The sequence below is a fragment of the Lepisma saccharinum genome, chromosome 12 (assembly GCF_977018435.1).
Source record: "Lepisma saccharinum chromosome 12, izLepSacc3.1, whole genome shotgun sequence".
Lineage (NCBI taxonomy): Eukaryota > Metazoa > Arthropoda > Insecta > Zygentoma > Lepismatidae > Lepisma > Lepisma saccharinum.
The window spans coordinates 63,543,056-63,569,339 of NC_139240.1; the positions used below are offsets into that span (position 1 = coordinate 63,543,056).

The 26,284-nt window shown below is 38.7% G+C and overlaps 2 protein-coding genes across 4 annotated transcripts in view; both read left to right on the plus strand.

The window, feature by feature from the left end:
• LOC145996157 (facilitated trehalose transporter Tret1-like) overlaps positions 1 to 26,284 on the plus strand; it is a 48,330-nt gene that overhangs the window by 13,191 nt on the left and 8,855 nt on the right. For 2 of the 3 annotated variants that reach the window (XM_083132501.1, XM_083132502.1), the window contains exons 2-3: positions 110 to 221; positions 19,581 to 19,719. In XM_083132501.1, the coding sequence (XP_082988627.1) occupies positions 187 to 221; positions 19,581 to 19,719 (174 nt within the window). In that variant the 5' untranslated portion in view covers positions 110 to 186. Of the gene's footprint in view, positions 1 to 109; positions 222 to 2,204; positions 2,336 to 19,580; positions 19,720 to 26,284 lie in introns of those variants that run through there. The other variant, XM_083132503.1, reaches the window with a different exon arrangement.
• On the plus strand, positions 21,537 to 23,848 carry LOC145996511 (uncharacterized). The gene has a single exon (XM_083133014.1). It carries the CDS (start codon positions 21,836 to 21,838, stop codon positions 23,741 to 23,743), a length of 1,908 nt encoding a protein of 635 aa, XP_082989140.1. The 5' UTR covers positions 21,537 to 21,835; the 3' UTR covers positions 23,744 to 23,848.

Consider the following 26,284-nt stretch of genomic DNA (forward strand, 5'->3'; position numbering starts at 1 on the left):
CATTCTGGTGCATCAATCGATATGATGCATTTAGTTCTCTTAGTGTGCTCTTAGCAGACATTACCACTTGTCCCTATTCACCATTCACACATATTTTCATTCTTTACAGATGTGTCCCGTTCTGACATGCTTCCATCCAGTTTGATGTCTGCCATTGGCCTCCTGTAACACCAATCCTGTGTCGCAATGGAGCAAGAGCTACGGTTTCCGTTGCTCATGAGGTAAGTGCCTTTCCTAAACGTCTTTGGAATCCTAGATACATTTTATTTTAATAAATAATTATGTTTAGTTCGATTACGTTTAGGCTTGTTGTCAAATATAAAATTTGGTTTAAATTATTTGACAACGACGGGATCTAAAGGAACCTTTCAGTTTCCACTGGCCAATATCATTCAGTTAATTTTGTAAGTGCTGATTTTCATTAGCATGTTCCATTTCTGACACCGAAAAATTTCAATTAATCAGAATATTTCCACTTCAATATATTAATGAAAATTACCGCGATAACTAAATTCACCGTGGTTCCCGCTCGTCAACTTTCAAATTTGGAGGCGGGAATTAAGCCGCCCCCCGGTTAAATCGTTTGATCGCTCACCGCCACTGTCGCAATACGATTTGAATCGGAGTCGAACTCAAACCAGAAGGAAAAACCATCTTTCTAGGTGGTTGCCAGCTCGGACTGCAAGTAGCTTAACCCTTCAGGCTCTAACTGGAGAAAGACCCAATTCAAGTGTGGGGTCTGCACGGGTGACAGCCCACTTTACTCTCACCAGCACTGGCGAAAAAGGATTTCCCCGAAGGAAAATCCATCTTTCCAGGTAGTTGCCAACTTGGTCAGCAAGTCGCAAACTTCTCGCAGCCCGGTATAATTGATGACAGGGCCTGGCTGTCGAGAAACACTGCTCTAGATCAGTGGTTTCCAACTTCAAAAGGTCCGAGGGCCAAAATTATATCCAGCAATTGATTGGCGGGCCGCATCTTTTTTTGGCCGATCTGATTCTTTTATTAAAGTTGGAATGTCCACTTCAATTTCTGTATTCGAAAGTCTCAGAAGGTGAAGCAGTGAAGAATCTACCAATCGACTTCTGTAGCGGTTCTTGATGAACTTCATTGAAGAAAAAACACTTTCACACGCGTATGTGCTGCCGAACATCGATGTCATCCTTTGTCCAAAACTAAGAAGGTATGGAATGCGTTATTTTGAAAGGTATTTGAAAAACTCTGGCCCCTTTTCTTGCCTAGTTTGAAGGAAATCGCCTTGCAAATCACACAATTCAAGTTGGAGAGAAGTTTCTTGTTCTTCGATGTTAACGCCAAGAGGATTGCTAAATAGCTGGATGCTGCTTTTAAGTTCTTCAAAATATTTAAATCTGGAGTCAAACACATCCATTATTTCTTTAACATTTGCACTGAATTCAGTCCAGTGTTTCTTCATCTTCTGCTAGCCGCCGACAGCTTGAAAATGGACCAGGTTATTCCTCTCCAAAGTAACGTTGAAAATCTTCAGTTTATTACGAAACCCATTTATGTTTCCCATTAAATATGACACCAGTTGGTTTCTTCCCTGCAGTTTCAAGTTCAGGCGTTCAGATGACCTGTGATATCTGTTAGAAACGCCAGTTGTTTAAGGAAGTTCATACTCGGAAACTGTTACTTCAGTAAAAATAGAACGTATTTTAATAAAAATACATAAAATTAATGTATTTTGCAAACTGGATTCGCGGGCCGCAAAAAAAGGCATCGCGGACCGCATGCGGCCCGCGGACCGCCAGTTGGATACCCCTGCTCTAGATGAATGACTCAAATATGGCGTCGGTTCAAATACGGAATCAATGCAGGAAGCCATGGATGTGTGATGGAAGCCACAGTTTACCAGATGGAAACTTGCACAGATTACTTCTCTGTTCGGCCATGTTTAGCGCATCAGCCAACTTACAGTTTCTTTCGGCTTCAAGTTGACCCTTGGAAGAAGGATAGGGTACTGGAAGTATGCGTGTTAATAGCCACATGTAAAAATGATCCAGATAACTGCTTATAAATTAAGGTTTTGAGGATGATGGTAGTATTTCTTTAGGTTTAAAGGAAAGAATCACAATTAGCAGCGGCAAAAGATAAAACAGATAAACTTTGACCTAGTTTCCGCATTTGTTGATAATTTTCAGTCCGTGAAGCAAGAACGAGGCTCAGATATATTCCCAGAGCCGGCAAATGCACTTTTCTATAACATGTGAATCTATATCGTTTCTACATTGGAAGTATAAAAAGTGAAAGTATTCGAATAACTTGTACACGACGACGAAAGAATGGCAATGACAACTATTTTGGACGGTGTAAGGTACAGTGATATACATTTTTAAGATTAGCGAAAATTAGTGTATAAAATATTGTTATGTGTTTGGGTTGTAGAGAGCATGTCTTCTTAAGTTCACGTCCACTACAGGAATTCACCAAGCGATTTCTAAATATACACCAGGAGATGAAAACGCAGCTCTAACATCTCTCTCAAGTGGAAATAATGGACGAGATTCAACTTGACGTCATCACGCAGTGCACTTTGGGAAGAAATAGCAGGAAGTCAGGAAAACAGATTCACACGTGTTAAGGAAAGTGTATGAGAAGCCTTCTTACAGCAAGAAATTTGCGATATTGTATGCGTACACATTCCTCATGTGATCATGATGATCATACCTTGAATCGTTTCGGCAAAGATCATACGCAGAATGCTTACCCGGCATGTTTGTATGCAATGCAGGATTTAATCTGTTTGCCCGAAATATAACGGCAGAGCGTGATTTCACGCAATGAATTGTGGGGGAAGTTGTTCGCTGAAGATCATCCATTCAACACAAATCGACTATTGTGCTAAGATAACAATTCATATCAGAACTACAGTACTAATAAATATTAATAGAAAATATCCTTTGTTTCTAAAATCAACGATGATAGTTTCATTACTAAATAATTTATTCAATTTGAAATTGACAGACCATATTAAATTATTCAGTTGTTTTTTTAGAAGAAAGGGAATTACCAATTACAACATTTGGAATATACTACAGGCTAACACTTAGTGAAACGTCGCCTAAGACTAAGAAAATATCATATAGTAGAATGACAGCATTTCATTCCTACGCGTCAGCAAAAATTTGATGCGGCTGGTGTTATGTTACATCCGGTTGTAGCGGGCCACGAGCGGTTTTAGTGTTGAGTCAGCAGAACGTGTCTGATCACCTTGAAGACACCGGAAGCGGGTGGGGGAGGGGGATCAATGGATTTGTCACGTTGTTTTTTGATGTATGCTAACCTAACACGTGCGTATGTTTGTGTGTGTGAGTGTGTGTGTGTGTGTGTGGAGGAAATGCGCGCGCAACCATTGCGTATGATGCAAACACATGAAGAAATGATTTAAAGATGGCGCCGAAGGTGCTGTACCCCCCGAAAGTTTAGCGGCTAAGGTTATTGCTTTGTAAAACAAGAGGCGTCGAGGGTTCGATTCCTGGTAGAGTCAATATTGAATGATTGATAGATTGAGTTCGTTTTTTTAAGTCCGTTTTATGCACGGTAAAACTAATCAGAATTGGACCTACAGTTGAAAAGTGGTGACTCGGACCACTATGTGCCTCCACCGATTATCGAACCTGGGACCCTTTGATTACAAGTCGACGATGTCAATATTGAATGGTCTCGATTAGCCTGTGTGTAAATAAAGACAACAAAATGGTTGAGTTCAAAAATCGAGTTGGGTTAGTGGTTAATGTTGTCACCTGGCAATGAAGAGGTCGCGGGTTCGATTCTCTAGGTAGTTAAATTAGGCCAATTGTTTAATCCCGCCATTATAGGTCGCGATTAGTCCATCTGTGCATAAATAGTGATTGAATAAAATCAATATGGCGGCTTTGGGGGTAGTGGTTAATGTTGTCGCCTGGTAATGAAGAGGTCGCGGGTTCGATTCTCTAGGTAGTTAAATGAGGCCAATTGTTTTGTCCCGCCATTATAGGTCCCGATTAGTCCATTTGTGCATAAATAATATTTGAATAAAATCAATATGGCGGCCCGCGTTTTGTGTTTAGCGGCGACGGCGGCCGGGGCGCGGCGCGGGGCGGAGCGGGGCGGCGCGGCGCGGGCGCGGCGCGGGCGCGGGGGGGTGTTTTTTATTCCGCGAGATGTTTCAACCAAGTGGTTGAGGGTTCGATTCCCAATGTTGGTGAAAATTGGATATTCAATTGTATTTGTTTAAAAGTTCCGATTAGATTTTTGTGCACAAAGAGAAAATGAACTAATTGGAAATAGGATGTTTATGCTGTAATGAAAAGGTCCCGGGTTCGATTCACAATGTCAAATTGGCTGATAATGATGTTTTTTGTTTTTTTTAAAAAAAAGAAGTGTGTTGAGTCCCCATTAGTATTTAGGCAGGAACAGATATTAAAAATCAAAACAAAATGCCTTTTGATTACAACGCAAAAACTTTACCGCTAATAAAGATAAATTAGAATCTGTTGTTTTGCCGTGTGGGGCCCCAGTACCGATTAGCTTAAATGCATAAAGAGTAGGTAAAATAAGCAAGATGGCCGTCACTATTGTTTTGTGATCAAAGAGGAGTCACAGTTTCGATTCAATCAAAGGAGGCAAGATTCTATGTTTCAATTTCATGTAAAAGTCTAAAGTTATGTTTCGATTAACCTCAATGCATAAAGAGGAATTAAACAAAAACAAGCAAAATGGCGACAGATGTGATAAAAGAAAAATTGAATTAGTTTTTTATAGTGACAAGAAAAAATAGCGAATCATTGTTAGAAATAGAATGAAAATAAAGATACTTGCCTTTGCGTGTCCAGCGCTGTGCAGAAAAGCTCTCATGCTTTATCTCCGACAAGTCCACAATACACATTTTTTTTATTGTATAGTTAATTATTAATGTTGTTATTAACACAGATTCTTACCAGTGTGAAGAAAAGCTCTCATGCTTTATCTCCGACAAATCCACAATACACACTTTTTCATTATATAGTTAATTATTAATGTTGTTATTAACACCGAGTTTTACCAGTGTGAAGAAAAGCTCTCATGCTTTATCTTCGACAAGTCCACAATACACATTTTTTGATTATATAGTTAATTATTAATGTTGTTATTAACGATTGTTACCAGTAAAAATATAAACCATGAGGATATTTAAAGGGGTGATAAGTGAAAAAAAGCCAAGACATATATTTTATCCCTGTTTATTACCAATATTTACAAAATTCAAAAGAGCCGCCCGCACACACACACACACACATACATATGTAAAATGTTTATATTGTGTCACCAGTTTATCAGCATGTTATTTAACAAGTTTTTATTCTTCAAGTTTGTTCACTCACCCACATAAGGAATTGTGTCACTATCATATTCATTTTCTGCTGCAACCACTGAATTAAAATGTTTCACTATTTTTTCCACAAGCATGTTCTCGCAAAAAACAAACACTTCTTTGGAAAGTCTTTTTCCGTCGATGTTTTGTATAGACAAAGGCTCAGGTTTTGTACATCCATGTAGATGGGAAAGCACAAACTTCTCCTTATTACATGCATGGACAGGGGAAATATCTGTGCAACCGAAACATTGTTCGCGAAGGTCGAGAATGCAAGATTCCACACAGTTTCCAAAATATGATTTCAGATACGGCGACACTGTTTCACACATAACTTTCGCATGCTCGATGCACACAAATATCTTCATAAAGTTCCGCCACGAACTTTCTGCGATGAACACTATCTCCAGGGAACCGTAAGCTGGTTTCTTCCTTATAATGATCTGACGGCGATTGTACAGTGTGGTTATCAGCAATTCATGTTGCTCACTTAGTGGGTAGGAAACACGAGGCTGCTCACCTGGAATAGCGATGTAATTGTCGATTACTGGAAACAATTCCTGAAGAGCGTGCCACTCCTGCAACTGTAGTTCAACACCGGCCGCCCCGCTTCTGTGTAGCCTGACCACAGGTTGGAAATCCAGATGAGAGGAAAGTCCGATTGAGATAACTTTTGTTTTCGAAGCATTCAAATAGTAGACGTGATCAAATAATATCGACTGGCGTATAAGACTAGTTACTTGTTTTTGTTCTTCAGGTAAATGCTGATCGCTCTCTTTCTGAAGAACCCCCTTGAAATTAGTGTACGGTTGAAATCTTTTTTTCAGCGGCATCGAAATAGAGGATTCCATGACTAACAACTGCGAGATACTGCATGTCGCAGCGTGCAGGTATACATTTGAAGAAATGCGTGGGTGTGTTTTTGAGACGCATGCGCGCGTAGCAAACCAAGCATGTGCTGGACAAAAAAGGTGGAGGGGGGCGGGGCATTACAAAGATCAATTTTGAGAGAAAAATCAGCAGAATATCATAAACGTCATATTGAGGAAATATTGGATAACAAATATTAATTAATTTAATTAAAGCATCAACCGCATTGTCGATCTGAAATTATGTTTATAGACAGGGGGCAGAATGGAAAATATCGACGATGTTCTAGTATTGGATTGTTTCTGTATTTCCATCGGTATAATCCTCCACCACATTTGAAGCATACTGTTTTATCCTCTTTTTGAATGTAAAATAATCCTGCTTCGGACAGAGCTTCTACAAACTGGAATTCTTTTGATTGCCAGTTTCTGAAAGAGGACAATCTAGCATTGAAAGATCCCATCTCTGGATATTGCGTCATTGTTCTGTAAAGACACAAAACAAGATAAATATTATAAGTAAGCTGTTGTAAACTGTAACGCTACAAAATTATTAATATACTATTAGGACTATATGTAATTTGTATAAAATTTCAAACAGTATTTACTGTCAATATTTTCTAGTATACGTACCGAGTATTATAAATTTAATTTACGAGTCAGCAAATAAGTTGTTATAATATTGTCGTTTTTTATCGGTACTGGGAATAAAATTTGAAATTTATGCATGGGTTTACCAGAGGCTCTATGGAATAAATACAGAAAACAGTAATGCCCACAGTACACAGACCCGTAACTTTGTATCTGATGAGTGTTGTACGTATAGAATTTAGAGTTATTTTCCAAAAATCGCAAATGGTTATGCACATGTGGAGGTTTTCCGTAACTATCAAAAAATTCCCCCCGGGAGTTACTGTCTATGTAAATTGCTACCCAGTGCTTCCCGGGGCTATCTTTGGGATCTGTATTTACAATCAACGCTGCTGGTAGTTCCACATGTACAGGTAATTCATTAGCTGCGAAAACCCCAACATGATGATTGTCAAAGGCTCTATTTGATATTAACCCGTGAAGCAAATTTAAAGTCGACAGCATTGCTGGACACTAAATAGTAATATTGTGCAACTCACCTTGTTATACAATTAATCCAGATGAATATCTCTTTGATTATTAATTTCCATGAGAGCGTCAAATTCAGAGTAGATAACACAAGTCACAGTAGATTCCAAAGCCGATTTGAAGTGGACTTCCAAGCTAACAGCCCCTTGCCGTTGAAGACTGCAGTGGGATATGGCACTTGCAGCTGCGTCTGGTGTTATATCGAAAACAAGTAATGCGTATCCCTGGGGGTATTCCTCACGCGATATATTGTTTCCTTCATCCATATAGTGTATCCCTGTTCCAGAGAATAATGTGTGATATGCTGTTATGTACTTGTTGTTTTCAAAGTCTGGTTGAAGTGGTTTGCCGGGAATTTGGACTCCATCAACATATAAAGTAAAGAAGTTGTAATTGAAATGTTGAAAATTGAATGGGTTTGTAGACAGAGTGCCGTTGAATGCATCGTTGGTAACAAACCCCACAACTAATCGTTTCGGAAGACGTCCAAGTATCACATTGTCAATTGTTTTTGAAACAATATCTTTTGGAATAGTTACAGCTTTAAGTTGTACTCTTGTTAGAGGGTATTTTGCTGTATGTTTTTGCAATATGCGATTGTGACTAAGTTTGATGGATGAACTGACCGATACTTTTCTCACATATAGTGTAGCATCCAGAATTTCCACTTTGCCTTCACTGTCATCTAATCCCATCAAGCAGAAAGTGTTTTTCGAAGGAATCAGTTTTATTCGCATTTCCACTCCATTGATCAAAAATTTCTCTTGATTGAAAATATCAGAATGCAAGTAACCAAACATATCAAATGTTTTACTCTGTTTTGTTAGTTGGTTACGTTTTGTAAAGCCTTTGTTGTCTTCCGAAACGTTATCAAAAGCGCCTGCTGTATCTTTGTACCACAATGCACTTTGGAGATGAGATGTATTGTATTATATGATATATATATATATATAATACAATACAATATAATATATATATGTAATTTGAAGATACAACATATCAGTAAAATCTAACAACTAGAAAAATATTCATAACATTCGACTTTTATATTATATGTAATTTAAAACATTCTTCACAGTTTGAGAAATGGAGTGCTTGTGGAAGCACCCGTTCTCTGCAATATTGGCTGGTCCATCAGGATGTGGAAAGACATATTTTGTGAAGCATTTTCTCCAGTGTTTACCCCAAATGGTAAATGTAAAATTCAACAATATTTTGGTGTGCTACGGGGAATGGCAATCTGCATACAATGATTTCCCTGGTTTTGTACAATTTCGGGAAGGAATGCCTAATATTGACCAATTTGTGCCAAATTCTGGACCTCATCTTATTATTATCGATGATCAGATGAGGGAATGCGATCAAAGAGTCACAGATTTATTTACAAAAGGGTGTCATCATCGTGATATTAGTCTTTTCTTTATCACTCAAAATCTATTCCATCAGGGAAAAGGGAATAGGGATATATCTTTAAATAGTCATTATATTGTATGCTTCAAAAATCCAAGAGACAGAGCCCAAATTAATTATTTATCTAGACAAGTATACCCGGAGAATCCAAATTTTATAAAAGATGCATATTACAATGCCACCGCTGAACCCCATGGATATTTGCTGTTTGATCTGAAGCAGAACACTCCGGAAGAAGTACGTTTTCGGTCGCGGATATTTCCCGACGATGATATCAATTATGTATATATTCCTACAAAAAAAGCAAGCATAATCACTAGTCGTTTATTCTGTCATCATGGCTCCAAGAGTGAAACACGCTAAAGTGCTCCAAGTTTTGTCGGATGCTAAACCAGCTCTTCGCACAGCGATATTACAAGCTGCTGATTCTTCCTTAGTTAATTCAATCTGTGAGTGTTGTTACAATGTTCTAAAAGGGAATGTTCCTCTTTCAACACCTCAGAAAACAAGATTGAGCCGGTACAAGAAGGTGATACGTAATCTCTCTGCCAAAGGACACTCTACAAAGCAGAAGAAACAGATACTAGTGCAACACGGAGGATTTCTACCTGCGTTATTAGCTCCTTTAATAGGAGGTGTGTTATCAAGTTTATTTAAGTGAAAAAAAAAATCTGAACATGGAGCATGCCAAAAAAATGGTTATAATACCTCAAGAATTTATGGATAACATGAGACATCCTGTTATGTCTGCACCGTCTACATCCTTATCGCAATTGGATCAGGATATGCAAGTAATTTTGAATCTCAAAGGTCTTTCGGATGATGAAAAATGGAATCGTTACAGTATTGTGCTCCAAAAATTTCTGTCTATTACTCGAAAACAAAGAGAACCTGTGTCGCTACCGATTACAGAATCTACTGAGAAGTTGACTGATATGAAAGAAGAAATTCTAGCTGCTACACCTAGCATGTATCGTAGAAAAGCCGAACTGTTGTATGAACGTCTTTTACATAATAGTAATATTGATTGGGATAAATATGGGACAGTTTTTATTAACAATAATAAAATTGAAGGCTCAAATATTGTCGATCTAGTATCGGATATAATTCGACCACGAAAAACAAGCAATCCTGTTGGGTGGCAACTATTCAATAGAGCTCTGGCGTTATCTAATATTCCTCAAGAATATATTGGAAACCCCCGGAGACAGGAGTTTATTCAACAGATTGTTTTTGGCAACCCCGGACGCCATGTTCCGCTGTCCGGAGCTAACCAAGAAGAGGCACAAGAATTAACAGAAGAAGAAGAAGAAGAAAAGGAACCAATTTCTTTTGTATCATCATTTCCAGGGCACAAACGTAAACGTACTGTTCCAGTTTGGTCAAGATACAAACCATGAGCGAAAAAATATTAGAGAATATCTGGTACAATCCATCTCATCCAGCATCCTATTCTACAGCTTCAACACTATGGAAAGTTGTAAAAAAATCCATACCATTGTCAACAATCAAACATTGGTTGACAAAGCAAACTGCATACACTTTGCATAGACCTGTAAAGCGTCGATTTCCGAGAAACTTTTATTTTGTGCATAATATCGATGACCAATGGCAGGCTGACTTGAATGACATGCAGAGTTTGCGGAATCACAACAAAGGGTACAGATATATACTCACAGTTATCGATATTTTTAGCAGGCATGCTTGGGCTGTCCCTGTAAAAAATAAAACTGGTGTATGTATAAAAAAGGCTTTCCAGGAAATTTTCAAACAAAGCAAAAGAAAACCTTTGAAATTACAAACTGACAAAGGCCGTGAGTTTACCAACAGTATTGTGCAGGAATATCTCAAAAAACAAAATGTAATTTATTTTACAACAAAGAATCCTGATATTAAAGCTAGTATTGTTGAAAGATTCAACAGAACTTTAAAGGAACGCATGTGGAAGTATTTTACTAAGCAAAGAACCAGCTGTTACGTTAATGTACTCCCAAAGCTTTTGAAAGCTTATAATCATAAAATTCACTCGAGTATTAAAATGGCACCAGCAGATGTTACTCCTGAGAAGGTTTTGAAAGTATGGCACAATATGTATGACAAAAAACTCAAATCTGATTCATCTCCACTATTGTCATTGAAGATGCCATTCAAAATAGGAGATACAGTGAGAATAACAAAAACCAAAAAACGCTTTGACAAAGGTTACATGGAAAATTGGACAAGAGAAATATTTGTGGTGGAACGTATTTTGAAAAGAAATCCTCAAGTGTATGAATTAAAAGATCTACAAGGACAGAAAATCGATGGAACATTTTATACGGAAGAGTTGCAATTGGTCCGCTTACCGGATATGCATGAAATTGATAAAATCCTTGCGACCAAAGGTAAAGGAGCCAGTAAAAAGTTGTTAGTTCATTGGAAAGGTTACTCCAGATTATTTGACAGTTGGATTAGCGCATCGTTTTTGGAGTCAAAAAAAGAGAGAGAGAGGCATAAATTTTTGTAGGTATTCTCATCAGTGGTACAAATAACCTTCATAACACATCATGAGAAAAGCAAACGCTTTCTACCTTACTTTGCCTAGTAACAGTTCCATGAAATATTTCCCAAGTAATACTCTAACTAATTACACCACAAAGCTTCAGAACCGTGTGGAGTTGGACACCAACAAATGGGAGATGGCATTGGTAGAAGTGCATTATCCTTATTCAATACTAAACATTACAAGATTTAACAACTATATTCAATATAAATCTATGGATGATGTCAAATGGAACGAACTTCGAATATCCGAAGGCTATTACGCATCTATAAACAGCATTGTTGCAGAAATCAATAAATATTCTGAAACATTAAATTTTAGTCTCCGAAATCATCCTGCGTACAAACATGTGACTGTTGATATATCTACCAAGCAGAGAAACATAAATGTACGATTGTCACCTTAACTGGCACGGATATTAGGTTTTAAACCGACCGATGATCTATCAGAAGTAAAAATTGGACGCTCGCCTCCAAATGTTGTGAGAGAAATTCCTTCCCAGATGTATATTTACACAGATATTGCGGAATCACATATGGTGGGAGATGCTGTCGCCCCTCTATTACGTATTATAAACATTAATCCTATGGAACATACTTTTGGAAGTGATGGTGTGCAAATTTTCGATTCACCACATTACATCCCAGTGCAGAAACATAATTTCGAACAAATAGAAATTGACTTAAGGGATAGCACTGGTGCACACATCCCATTCTCCTTCGGACTAGTGTGTTTGAAACTTCATTTTAGACGTTGTGGTGAAAAGCTCTGATTATGAATGACCCATATTTTCAATACTACCATCAACAAGCTGGATCTGGTGTGGGTAACATATATTACGGTGCTGCCTATCAAAAAGGACATGGCATTGGAAGTTTTCTTGGAGGACTTTTTCGGTCAGCTTTGCCTCTTATCAAAAAAGGAGCGAAAGCTGTAGGGAAAGAAATGTTAAAAACAGGGGTAAATGTGTTAGGTGATGTTGTAGACAAAACACCCCTAAAACAGTCACTACAATCCAGAATTTCGGATGCCAGATCAAATCTTAAAAGAAAAGCTGAAACAAAGCTAAAGGAAATGATTGGTTCAGGTTATCAGGGGCATAAACATTTCAAAAGGAATCACTCTGCTTCGGGACAGCGAACTGGAAGGATCGCTCAGAGAAAGAAGAGATCCAGTGCCAATACAAACACCAAGAAAACAACCAAACGCAACCGTAAGAAAATTCAAATAACATCAGATATTTTTGATTAGATATGGCGCTAATTAGGGAGAAATCATGTGAGTGTTTTAAAAGTGAATTGGATATTTTCTCGGTAAAACCTACTCAGACAAGCATCTTAGAACACCACACCATCGGATACAAACCTGTTAGTTCTCTGGCTGATAATGCTCCCACCGAGTTTGTAATACCTGGACATGGTGATGATTATATGGATTTAGCACACACAATGTTGAATATAGATGCCAGAATTGTAAAAGCGAATGGTCAGTTATTGCTACCCACAGATAAAACAATTGGACCTGTCAATGATTTTCTCAATGCAATGTTCAGCGAAGTACAAATCTACTTAAATAACAAACTCATCTCGTTTCCATCTCACATGCACCCATACAGGTCTTATTTTGAAAAAGCACTGAACTATGACATATCTGCAAAATCATCTCATCTCCAAAGTGCATTGTGGTACAAAGATACAGCAGGCGCTTTTGATAACGTTTCGGAAGACAACAAAGGCTTTACAAAACGTAACCAACTAACAAAACAGAGTAAAACATTTGATATGTTTGGTTACTTGCATTCTGATATTTTCAATCAAGAGAAATTTTTGATCAATGGAGTGGAAATGCGAATAAAACTGATTCCTTCGAAAAACACTTTCTGCTTGATGGGATTAGATGACAGTGAAGGCAAAGTGGAAATTCTGGATGCTACACTATATGTGAGAAAAGTATCGGTCAGTTCATCCATCAAACTTAGTCACAATCGCATATTGCAAAAACATACAGCAAAATACCCTCTAACAAGAGTACAACTTAAAGCTGTAACTATTCCAAAAGATATTGTTTCAAAAACAATTGACAATGTGATACTTGGACGTCTTCCGAAACGATTAGTTGTGGGGTTTGTTACCAACGATGCATTCAACGGCACTCTGTCTACAAACCCATTCAATTTTCAACATTTCAATTACAACTTCTTTACTTTATATGTTGATAGAGTCCAAATTCCCGGCAAACCACTTCAACCAGACTTTGAAAACAACAAGTACATAACAGCATATCACACATTATTCTCTGGAACAGGGATACACTATATGGATGAAGGAAACAATATATCGCGTGAGGAATACCCCCAGGGATACGCATTACTTGTTTTCGATATAACACCAGACGCAGCTGCAAGTGCCATATCCCACTGCAGTCTTCAACGGCAAGGGGCTGTTAGCTTGGAAGTCCACTTCAAATCGGCTTTGGAATCTACTGTGACTTGTGTTATCTACTCTGAATTTGACGCTCTCATGGAAATTAATAATCAAAGAGATATTCATCTGGATTAATTGTATAACAAGGTGAGTTGCACAATATTACTATTTAGTGTCCAGCAATGCTGTCGACTTTAAATTTGCTTCACGGGTTAATATCAAATAGAGCCTTTGACAATCATCATGTTGGGGTTTTCGCAGCTAATGAATTACCTGTACATGTGGAACTACCAGCAGCGTTGATTGTAAATACAGATCCCAAAGATAGCCCCGGGAAGCACTGGGTAGCAATTTACATAGACAGTAACTCCCGGGGGGAATTTTTTGATAGTTACGGAAAACCTCCACATGTGCATAACCATTTGCGATTTTTGGAAAATAACTCTAAATTCTATACGTACAACACTCATCAGATACAAAGTTACGGGTCTGTGTACTGTGGGCATTACTGTTTTCTGTATTTATTCCATAGAGCCTCTGGTAAACCCATGCATAAATTTCAAATTTTATTCCCAGTACCGATAAAAAACGACAATATTATAACAACTTATTTGCTGACTCGTAAATTAAATTTATAATACTCGGTACGTATACTAGAAAGTATTGACAGTAAATACTGTTTGAAATTTTATACAAATTACATATAGTCCTAATAGTATATTAATAATTTTGTAGCGTTACAGTTTACAACAGCTTACTTATAATATTTATCTTGTTTTGTGTCTTTACAGAACAATGACGCAATATCCAGAGATGGGATCTTTCAATGCTAGATTGTCCTCTTTCAGAAACTGGCAATCAAAAGAATTCCAGTTTGTAGAAGCTCTGTCCGAAGCAGGATTATTTTACATTCAAAAAGAGGATAAAACAGTATGCTTCAAATGTGGTGGAGGATTATACCGATGGAAATACAGAAACAATCCAATACTAGAACATCGTCGATATTTTCCATTCTGCCCCCTGTCTATAAACATAATTTCAGATCGACAATGCGGTTGATGCTTTAATTAAATTAATTAATATTTGTTATCCAATATTTCCTCAATATGACGTTTATGATATTCTGCTGATTTTTCTCTCAAAATTGATCTTTGTAATGCCCCGCCCCCCTCCACCTTTTTTGTCCAGCACATGCTTGGTTTGCTACGCGCGCATGCGTCTCAAAAACACACCCACGCATTTCTTCAAATGTATACCTGCACGCTGCGACATGCAGTATCTCGCAGTTGTTAGTCATGGAATCCTCTATTTCGATGCCGCTGAAAAAAAGATTTCAACCGTACACTAATTTCAAGGGGGTTCTTCAGAAAGAGAGCGATCAGCATTTACCTGAAGAACAAAAACAAGTAACTAGTCTTATACGCCAGTCGATATTATTTGATCACGTCTACTATTTGAATGCTTCGAAAACAAAAGTTATCTCAATCGGACTTTCCTCTCATCTGGATTTCCAACCTGTGGTCAGGCTACACAGAAGCGGGGCGGCCGGTGTTGAACTACAGTTGCAGGAGTGGCACGCTCTTCAGGAATTGTTTCCAGTAATCGACAATTACATCGCTATTCCAGGTGAGCAGCCTCGTGTTTCCTACCCACTAAGTGAGCAACATGAATTGCTGATAACCACACTGTACAATCGCCGTCAGATCATTATAAGGAAGAAACCAGCTTACGGTTCCCTGGAGATAGTGTTCATCGCAGAAAGTTCGTGGCGGAACTTTATGAAGATATTTGTGTGCATCGAGCATGCGAAAGTTATGTGTGAAACAGTGTCGCCGTATCTGAAATCATATTTTGGAAACTGTGTGGAATCTTGCATTCTCGACCTTCGCGAACAATGTTTCGGTTGCACAGATATTTCCCCTGTCCATGCATGTAATAAGGAGAAGTTTGTGCTTTCCCATCTACATGGATGTACAAAACCTGAGCCTTTGTCTATACAAAACATCGACGGAAAAAGACTTTCCAAAGAAGTGTTTGTTTTTTGCGAGAACATGCTTGTGGAAAAAATAGTGAAACATTTTAATTCAGTGGTTGCAGCAGAAAATGAATATGATAGTGACACAATTCCTTATGTGGGTGAGTGAACAAACTTGAAGAATAAAAACTTGTTAAATAACATGCTGATAAACTGGTGACACAATATAAACATTTTACATATGTATGTGTGTGTGTGTGTGTGCGGGCGGCTCTTTTGAATTTTGTAAATATTGGTAATAAACAGGGATAAAATATATGTCTTGGCTTTTTTTCACTTATCACCCCTTTAAATATCCTCATGGTTTATATTTTTACTGGTAACAATCGTTAATAACAACATTAATAATTAACTATATAATCAAAAAATGTGTATTGTGGACTTGTCGAAGATAAAGCATGAGAGCTTTTCTTCACACTGGTAAAACTCGGTGTTAATAACAACATTAATAATTAACTATATAATGAAAAAGTGTGTATTGTGGATTTGTCGGAGATAAAGCATGAGAGCTTTTCTTCACACTGGTAAGAATCTGTGTTAATAACAACATTAATAATTAACTATACAATAAAAAAAAATGTGTATTGTGGACTTGTCGGAGATAAAGCATGAGAGCTTTTCTGCACAGCGCTGGACACGCAAAGGCAAGTATCTTTATTTTCATTCTATTTCTAACAATGATTCGCTATTTTTTCTTGTCACTATAAAAAACTAATTCAATTTTTCTTTTATCACATCTGTCGCCATTTTGCTTGTTTTTGTTTAATTCCTCTTTATGCATTGAGGTTAATCGAAACATAACTTTAGACTTTTACATGAAATTGAAACATAGAATCTTGCCTCCTTTGATTGAATCGAAACTGTGACTCCTCTTTGATCACAAAACAATAGTGACGGCCATCTTGCTTATTTTACCTACTCTTTATGCATTTAAGCTAATCGGTACTGGGGCCCCACACGGCAAAACAACAGATTCTAATTTATCTTTATTAGCGGTAAAGTTTTTGCGTTGTAATCAAAAGGCATTTTGTTTTGATTTTTAATATCTGTTCCTGCCTAAATACTAATGGGGACTCAACACACTTCTTTTTTTTTAAAAAAACAAAAAACATCATTATCAGCCAATTTGACATTGTGAATCGAACCCGGGACCTTTTCATTACAGCATAAACATCCTATTTCCAATTAGTTCATTTTCTCTTTGTGCACAAAAATCTAATCGGAACTTTTAAACAAATACAATTGAATATCCAATTTTCACCAACATTGGGAATCGAACCCTCAACCACTTGGTTGAAACATCTCGCGGAATAAAAAACACCCCCCCCGCGCCCGCGCCGCGCCGCACCGCTCCGCCCCGCTCCGCCCCGCTCCGCCCCGCTCCGCCCCGCTCCGCCCCGCGCCGCGCCGCGCCGCGCCCCGGCCGCCGCCGCCGCTAAACACAAAACGCGGGCCGCCATATTGATTTTATTCAAATATTATTTATGCACAAATGGACTAATCGGGACCTATAATGGCGGGACAAAACAATTGGCCTCATTTAACTACCTAGAGAATCGAACCCGCGACCTCTTCATTACCAGGCGACAACGTTAACCACTACCCCCAAAGCCGCCATATTGATTTTATTCAATCACTATTTATGCACAGATGGACTAATCGCGACCTATAATGGCGGGATTAAACAATTGGCCTAATTTAACTACCTAGAGAATCGAACCCGCGACCTCTTCATTGCCAGGTGACAACATTAACCACTAACCCAACTCGATTTTTGAACTCAACCATTTTGTTGTCTTTATTTACACACAGGCTAATCGAGACCATTCAATATTGACATCGTCGACTTGTAATCAAAGGGTCCCAGGTTCGATAATCGGTGGAGGCACATAGTGGTCCGAGTCACCACTTTTCAACTGTAGGTCCAATTCTGATTAGTTTTACCGTGCATAAAACGGACTTAAAAAAACGAACTCAATCTATCAATCATTCAATATTGACTCTACCAGGAATCGAACCCTCGACGCCTCTTGTTTTACAAAGCAATAACCTTAGCCGCTAAACTTTCGGGGGGTACAGCACCTTCGGCGCCATCTTTAAATCATTTCTTCATGTGTTTGCATCATACGCAATGGTTGCGCGCGCATTTCCTCCACACACACACACACACACTCACACACACAAACATACGCACGTGTTAGGTTAGCATACATCAAAAAACAACGTGACAAATCCATTGATCCCCCTCCCCCACCCGCTTCCGGTGTCTTCAAGGTGATCAGACACGTTCTGCTGACTCAACACTAAAACCGCTCGTGGCCCGCTACAACCGGATGTAACATAACACCAGCCGCATCAAATTTTTGCTGACGCGTAGGAATGAAATGCTGTCATTCTACTCATATCTTTCGCGAAGTAATTTATCTTTGCTCATTTTGATATTGATACATTGAAGTCTCATATCATAGAAAGTGTATATTTCATTATGACATATTATTATAATTTTTTGTTACATAATTTGCGTTGTGGTACAATTCGGTAAATTAGAATTATTTTTAAATAATTATAATTCTCATTACAAGTATACCATTTTATTGTTTATTTTATTATTAGTGTTAAATATTAACTGCTTCATATTTGTTGGTTTAGAAATATCAATTTCAATTTGGATATTGTGCATGCTTTCTTCTTGTTGTATTCTGTTGGTATTACATGATATTGCACGTTCGTTCATTATCATTGTCCATATCGTCCATGCCCGAAAATCCAATATATATAAAGCCCCAATCCCACCACTCACTCACTCACTGACATAAATGTTCTCCATGAAGGAAGCCCCGGAGGCGAAAAACGCCCAATTACGACCCCCCATGAAATCGTCCCAAAAGGCCGAGAAAATTAAGAAATCGCTCAATCGGCCCTTCCTTAAGGGTGAAAATGCCCTTTTTTCACGTCCTTAGCAACCGTTGCCACGGGCATTTTTTGCAGCACACATTGTTTTCTTCAATTCTTAATTGTCGAGATACATTATATTTCTCACAGATCTACAACACACAGATGAATCAACTCCTGGCTTTGAAAAGGTGGCTCAAACAGGGGTGACATCTTCATAATAAGGAGTTTCAGCCCAGAATCAATTACTTACGTATATATTGGTAAACTCAATGCGAAAATATTATCTACATCGTGGTTCTTTTAACTAAATGTTTAGGGGGTATAATGACAAACAATTATTTAGAGTTTATACGGTGCTTGTTGTTGTCCATGGAAACGGACGTTGCTAGGGAACTTAAAGAAAGTTTATTTTCACCCCGGAAACTACTGTAAGGGAATTATGCTAGGCTTTTCGAATTTCAAAATGCGAGCATTTGAGGCAATGTAGGAATTTGAGGGGAATGACGGAAAACAGTTATTATCCAATTACGTTCAAAAATGTGAAAATAACAAAATACGTAAATATTGCATTTTCAATTTAGTCGCTATTCAATTCGTTTATGCAAAACATCCAACTACTTATCTTGAAACGGTTATTACTTACTCAGATTATTATTATTAAGAAAATAGACAATAATAGTTTGAATATTTGTAATTTATTAGAGCCCATACACACATAAAGTTACTTTCTAAACTTTTCAAACTTGTACACATGTTCCCCATCATCCAATACAACATGCAGACATTTTCAGTCATTAAGATCTATGAAGAACCCCATCTATAACATGATTGCGCCCACAACGTGGCCGAAGGTCACGCATGTGAGCGTACAAGACGTGGCCAAGGGCCACGTCGAAAGTACGCGAGTATTAAATATAAACTTTTTATCTCCTAGCAACGCAAAGGATGAGAAATCTGGCGTAGAACTTCAAGTTTTTGGCACAATTAACGAAGAGGACAATGCAGAAACGAATTTATCCGAAGAAGAATTGGAGACGAAGCCAATCAGTAGAGCTAGTGGTATTATACCACAGGTAAAAGTATAATTATATTTTTAAAGTAATTTGTAATGATACTGTGATTAAGATAGACATTTATTATTTTCTTATTTTCTACAAGTAATGGAAAGCGTGTGACAATAACAGTTTTTAAATTGTCCTATAAAATGTTCTAAGTGGTTTACTATGAAATTCTTACACTTATATTAGTTGCGTTACATCCTAACTATTGTGGAGTTCACTTTCTATTATTTGCCATTGACGCTGGGCAAGATCAGGTGAAAATAAACAGGTAATAAGTTTAGCAATAGCTACTCCCCTATAATATGATACTAGTCGACTAATCAGTTTCCTGGAAATTTTCTCAGAGTAGGATGTTTCTTAGGAATTCATAGAAAAGTGTTCATTCGAAAAAGTTTAATATTATAATAATAAATAATATTGAATAATATAATATATTAGTATATTATTATGTCCTCCTCCGTAGTCGAGCGGGTTAAGGCGTTCACTCGTCTTGAGATCGTTCGCTGCGGGACGGCGTAGGTTCGAATCCGGCTCTGGTCGGAATTTACTCGGCCTAAGTATAGGGCCGGTGGCAACCCACCATCGTGAGGAAATTGGGGAGCTCCGAATGAGTGAGCGGTAACCCGGTCGAGAAGACCTACAACAACGGCTGGGGGTTCGTCGGGCTGACCACCCGTCACCCCAATACTGGTCTAAGATCTCCACGCTATAACAGGTGACGGAGAAACAGTGTGGGAGGGAGACCAGCAGTCGGTAGGTAAGCCAAGGCTCTCACGGGCTGTAGCGCTATGGGTTTAGTTTTATATATATAATTTGCTGTACTCTATGGTACGTTTCGAATAAAATACTGAGGACATCCCCGATGGCGTATTGATACTGGTAACGTAGTCGCCTTGTAAGCAAGAAACCCTGCGTTCGATACACGGTGGAGGCACACAGTTGTTACGATCCCAGTTTAAACTGTAGGTTCAGTCACGATTAGCATATATGTGCATGAACTTAAAAACATTAAAAAGTAATAAAATAGAAAAATACTGTTTCATTATAAGCGTTTGTTGCGGTGGCCGCGGTGGCTCAGTCGGTAACGCGTCTGACTACCATGCTAAAGGTCCCGGCTTCGATCCCCGGCTGGTTCAAATCCGGGAACTTTTCTAACGATGGAAGCGGCCCCGGCGCCCACCCAGCGTCGAATAACATGGGTACCTGGGGAAAACCCTGGGGGGTAAAGGCGGTCAGGGGCGTGATGCTGATCACATCACCCCCACTCATGACCGGATCAATAAAGATATACGCCTCCATGGCGTGGTGCTATGCACAGGGGAGCACTTTTTTTTAACTTTATAAGCGTTTGTTAATTTGGATAGACTTTTGAACTAAAATAATGTTAGTCAGTTAATGAGAATCAATATTAATTTTATTTATGATAATGTCAGATGGACATAAAACATATCGAATAATATGGAAGTATCAAATATATTTTCAAGACCTAGAGCAAAGTAATAATAGGCTGGCTACCTTGTACTTTGTACTAGATTTTATTAATTTAACCGCATTTAATTCGTACTGTGTGTTTACTTTGATTTTTCTTTCTTGCCTTCTGTTTAGCTTGTAGATAGCAGTCTAGTAGTAATGTACTATTAATTATTCTCAAGAATTATTAGAACTATGACTTTATTTGATGTAATTTGTCATCAACCAATACTTGATTAATCCATCTAATTAACCTACCTGAATATAGACGACTTGAGGACAAGCAATAATTTCCATGTATTAATTTTGGGCTGAAACTGCCAATTGAGTAGGTAATTGGCTTTGAAGAAAGAGTTATTATTCGCGTCTGCCAGGGGAGGACGAAACAGATTTGAATATCAGGGGATGTTTCTCTTACCAACGATGTACCTTTCAACATCAACAAGAGTTTGGTCTTTTTTGGTGTATATATAGCACAAAACAGGACTCTTGTGGATGTTACGTGATGGTTTGAACGTGTATGTCTGTAGCTGCAACAGCTAGTGATAAATATCCACCGTGACTGTTCAGTTAGGAATCAATATTTTTTTTTTGCTGAAGGAAGGCTGAGATCCATACAGGATTGCGTTAAAACCCGGTTCAAAGCAGAAGTTGGACGATGAAGAGGGGAGATGAAGATGAAAGCAGTGCATCTTATCCATTACCTTTAAGCAGTACTTCAGACGAAGCACTTCAGTTGCCACCTCATTCAGTATCCTCTTTCAGAAAGCTATTGAGTAATTTTGTGGAGGACGCTGAAAGTAATACAGTTGCGAATCCAAAACAGATGCCAAAGGACAGTGGGGCGTTACACAAGAATGAAACTTTAGATCTCAGCTATTTGAACGGAAATAGGATAGAATCTTTCCAGAATAATAATTCGCATAAATCACAAGAAAACCCAGAAAGACAGGAACTTCCGACTGTGCACAGACTGGTTCCGCAGAATGGTGAGGTGCTTCTTCATACTAGGAACAGGCCAGATGACACCACTGAATCTGTCCCACGTACAACTTCCTTTTACAAAAGACAGCTGCAGATCCTCACCAACATTAGACATCAAAGCTCAGCTGCTCATAACGGTGGTAGTACATTGATAAACCAAAATCTTCCAGACGAAAGCAATCGTGAGGAAGAGAAGCACAGAAGTTCACTTGGACAGGGAAATGATCAGTACAAATCAAATGCTGACGTTGGCACCATTTCACCACCACTAAGAAAGACTACTGCTAGAGGAGAAAAAGATTTGCCTCGCAGTACAATGAAACATTGTGACTGTCATGACAGAAAACTTCTTGATTTTGAAATTAATGTAAGCAAACAACCAGAGCCCCATAGGTGTGCAGATGATAAGAGAAATGTGAAGACAAGAAGAAAGATTTCAGACAGAATTTGTAGATCAAGGACTAGATCTGCTACAGCTGCTCCATGTACTCAACCAATAATAGTGCCTTGTCCCCACCGACCGCAGAAACAGCCTACGCACATATGTGCGTGTGTAAAAGCAAACGATATAGTTCAGTATGATCAAGATTCTTCGTGTGCTGAAGACAGACCTCGAGACGGTGAAACTAAAGTTGGGATTAATGTTGTTCCAGCACGTAAATCTGACAGCGATAGCGAAATTTACAAATCGCCTCACATATCCTTCATTAAACGTGTTAGTAGCTTGCAAACCCATGCCAGGAATGAGGCTAAAGAGGCTACTAGTAAGTCAGACAGTCAAGAAAACACTAGCAAATTCTACAGGATGAGAGTAGCAGAACAAGTGGAAGGTTTGGTTCCTCGTAAGCTTGTTTTTGACTTGGTCGATAAGAACATCCAAGGGACAGATGGCGTTGTCGGCGGAGACACAGCGTTCACTTGTTCTGCATTCCTTGGTAAGGGGGACGGTGGACAAAATGGAATCGCTAGAAATGGAGCAACTACATACACGTGTGTACCAAATGGCTATCATCATCCTGCTTTTAGCACGATTGCTAAGAATGCTGACCAAGCACTGCCTCCTGATGGATCTAATGAAGAATTGCCTCCTAGGTACACAAGCAAAAGACTTGAGGTGTACTACTTCGATCACGGCAACTCAGCATATTATGGAGTCACAGACAACCCACCAGCAGCTTTGACAGACGAGTTAATGGAGCGTGCAGACGACTACTCAACTAAATTTTGGGCTGAAGTGTTCGGGATTCTTGCAGTTGCGCTCAGTTTTGTGACATCCTTTGTGCTTCAGTTGCTGAAATTCATTTTAGCGAGCGTTATTCGTCCGTACACTGCCAGTGTTATTCAACTGGTAGCTGACTATTTCGTCAAACCACTGTTGGCAGTATGTTTCAATGGCATTATCCAGCCAGTCCTGATTCTCTTGTATAACATTGCGAAGTCTGTGAGGGATTTGAGTGAACCCCTTGCACAAGCTTTCGGTTTTTGGATACGTGAAATAAGCCACGCTTTTCGCGCGATACGTTTTGTGGAAGTCAACACCGGTAATACTTGTCAAAAGATTGGAACGAAACAGTCAATTTGAGAACGTTTTGTGTCAAAAATACAACTTTAAAGGCTTGTTTTGTCTGATTTTAGAATCACTTTTTATACATTTTTTATTAATTTATATAATCTACCGAAAATAAAATTTAAATTTATCGGAAACTACTAGTTTGACGAGTAAATTAATTTCCTAGAAAGGTGAATATTTTACATTATGTTAATATACCTGAACTTGATTCTGTGTGTTAGTAAAATAAGCATGTCCAGTTTGAAACTGCACACACGACGTTTAGAAACTCTTTTACCCTACAAACGTAGATTCACTTTTCCAATCAATCCTTAATCACTTACTCAGAAATGTAAATATCGCCGGCGGAATGCTGCTTTGTCTTATCTCCACGTTTCGTCGGAAATGAGTTGATGATGTTATCGTGTTCCGTGCATGTTGAAGCTTCACGTTCCGAATCAACGTATCTGGATGTCAAGTAGTGTGAATTATCAACAATAATAACATGTTTACTCAGATTACAGCGCCTTGAATAACGTAGTGTGGAAAACGACCCAAGAAACTGGTTCCCCAGACGGATGAGAAACATAGATGGCAGTGCGATCAATCTCGGTGCTAATTTTCTTATGAAAGTAATGCGGCTTTGTTAGTTTTTGGAATATATTATGTAGATTTGTTTGTCTTGAAAGGCGGTACGTGAATTGATGGAAACAGTTATATTTGTGGAGTGATTTGCAGTCACGAAATGACATTAATTTGGAAAGAGAAGTAAGATAATATTAATAAATAAATAGCATGCGTAACACAAGAAGAAACATCGCAAAGTGATTCCGGACGTCAGGTGTTGGATTGTGTACTAGAGTTTTATTTTTCTATGTTATTAGAATATAAATAGTATCCTGAGAGATATTTCATACCGAAAGCGAGCAGTCTGAAATCAATACAGCCTTTCGAACCGTAGGGACACAAGCTCTGACTGCACCGTTTCCTCAAGGAGATTTTACACCAAAGCGACACGCGACAAACGATACGAGGATTTCACACCAAATCGACACGGGTCCTTCGGTCCAAGGCAACTTTCACACCGAAGCGACACATGTTGCTTGGAAACGAGCCAATCAAGAGCAACATTTCACATCGTAGCGGCATGACGGGAAGCACAGGCCAGCGTTCGGTTGGTGAAATCCTCAAGCGATAAGTGTCGCGTGCCCCTTGTCGCTTTGGTGCACAATCTCCCTAAAGCAAGACACTCATTGCATCGCGCATGCGCGAACAACAAACCACGGCAACATGTTGCAAGCTATTGAGGAAATGGCCCAGTTTGAGCGACGCAGAAGCGACAAAGCGACACGTGTGGTTTATCGTGTCGCCTATATCTGTTGTTGTAATGTGCGGTTTTTCGTGTCGCCTATCTGTTGTTCGCACAATTAGCAGCGAACGCTTGCCAATAGACTGAAGGCACCATGTCGCTTGTCACTTAGTAGGGAACTTCCCCTGTAGATCGTCGCTTCGGTCTGAGCACCCTTCCTTTAAGGAGCTTTCGGACCGAAGTAACAAGTAGCACGCGAATACGCCATATGAACGTGTCGTTTGCTGTTTGGACCCTCATGTGCAATGAATGCTATTTTACAGTCTGGAAGTGTGTGTCACTAGTGTGACAGTGTGAACATCGCGTGTCGCTTGTCCCATTGGTTTGAAAGTTTCCTTACACTCATGTCGATGGCACTAGGAAAGTTTTGTGGGGTTCCCCTTGTCGTTTCATGCAATCATCATTATCATCATCGCCGCGATTAGTTTAAAGCGGAAGAAAAGAGACAGTAAATATCCAAAATACAAATGCTTCAGTGTGTATATCTTTAAAAGAAATGGTATACCAAAGAATTGATAATGATGATAATAATAATGAACCTAATTCATACACAAAAATTTAGTTGCCAAGAGCATTCCACGCGTATTTTTTCTCCCGTATTATTAACGAAAGTATGACGATAACAGGACGTGGTCGACTGTCTAGAATGTTCGTTAATATCTTCGCGACCACTGTACCAAATATCATAGCAATTATCACATTCATAGAAATGCTTAATGTAAAAGAATCAGACGTTGCAGCGAAAACTCCATTTACTTCCATTATAAGCAGACGAATACCAAGCACCGGGTTCAACACCAGCGCCTCTAGCGGATCATTTTCGAGTGGAACCAGCCAGAGCGCGCAGAACTGTGCCGTTTTCCACACTACGTTATTCAAGGCGCTGTACTCAGATCTCGTAGTGAATTCAAAATCCGCATATGTTAAAATGGTTCTCCTGAAAATTTAGTGCATATTGACATACAATAACATAGTATTCACCCGGCAACATGTAATAGATCTTGTTGAACGAAGATATAAGCCTGGATCTTTAGGTGCTACATCTACAAAAAAATAATGTTGGGCGCTTCTATAATGGAGTCTCGCATCCATTCCGTGGTACATTATTCCCCCTAGTTTAATTTATTTTTTAGCACCTTTTTTTTCCACCTAAACGGCCAAAAGTTTGCACCTAAAGATCCGGGCTCTAAACATTAACTTTTATG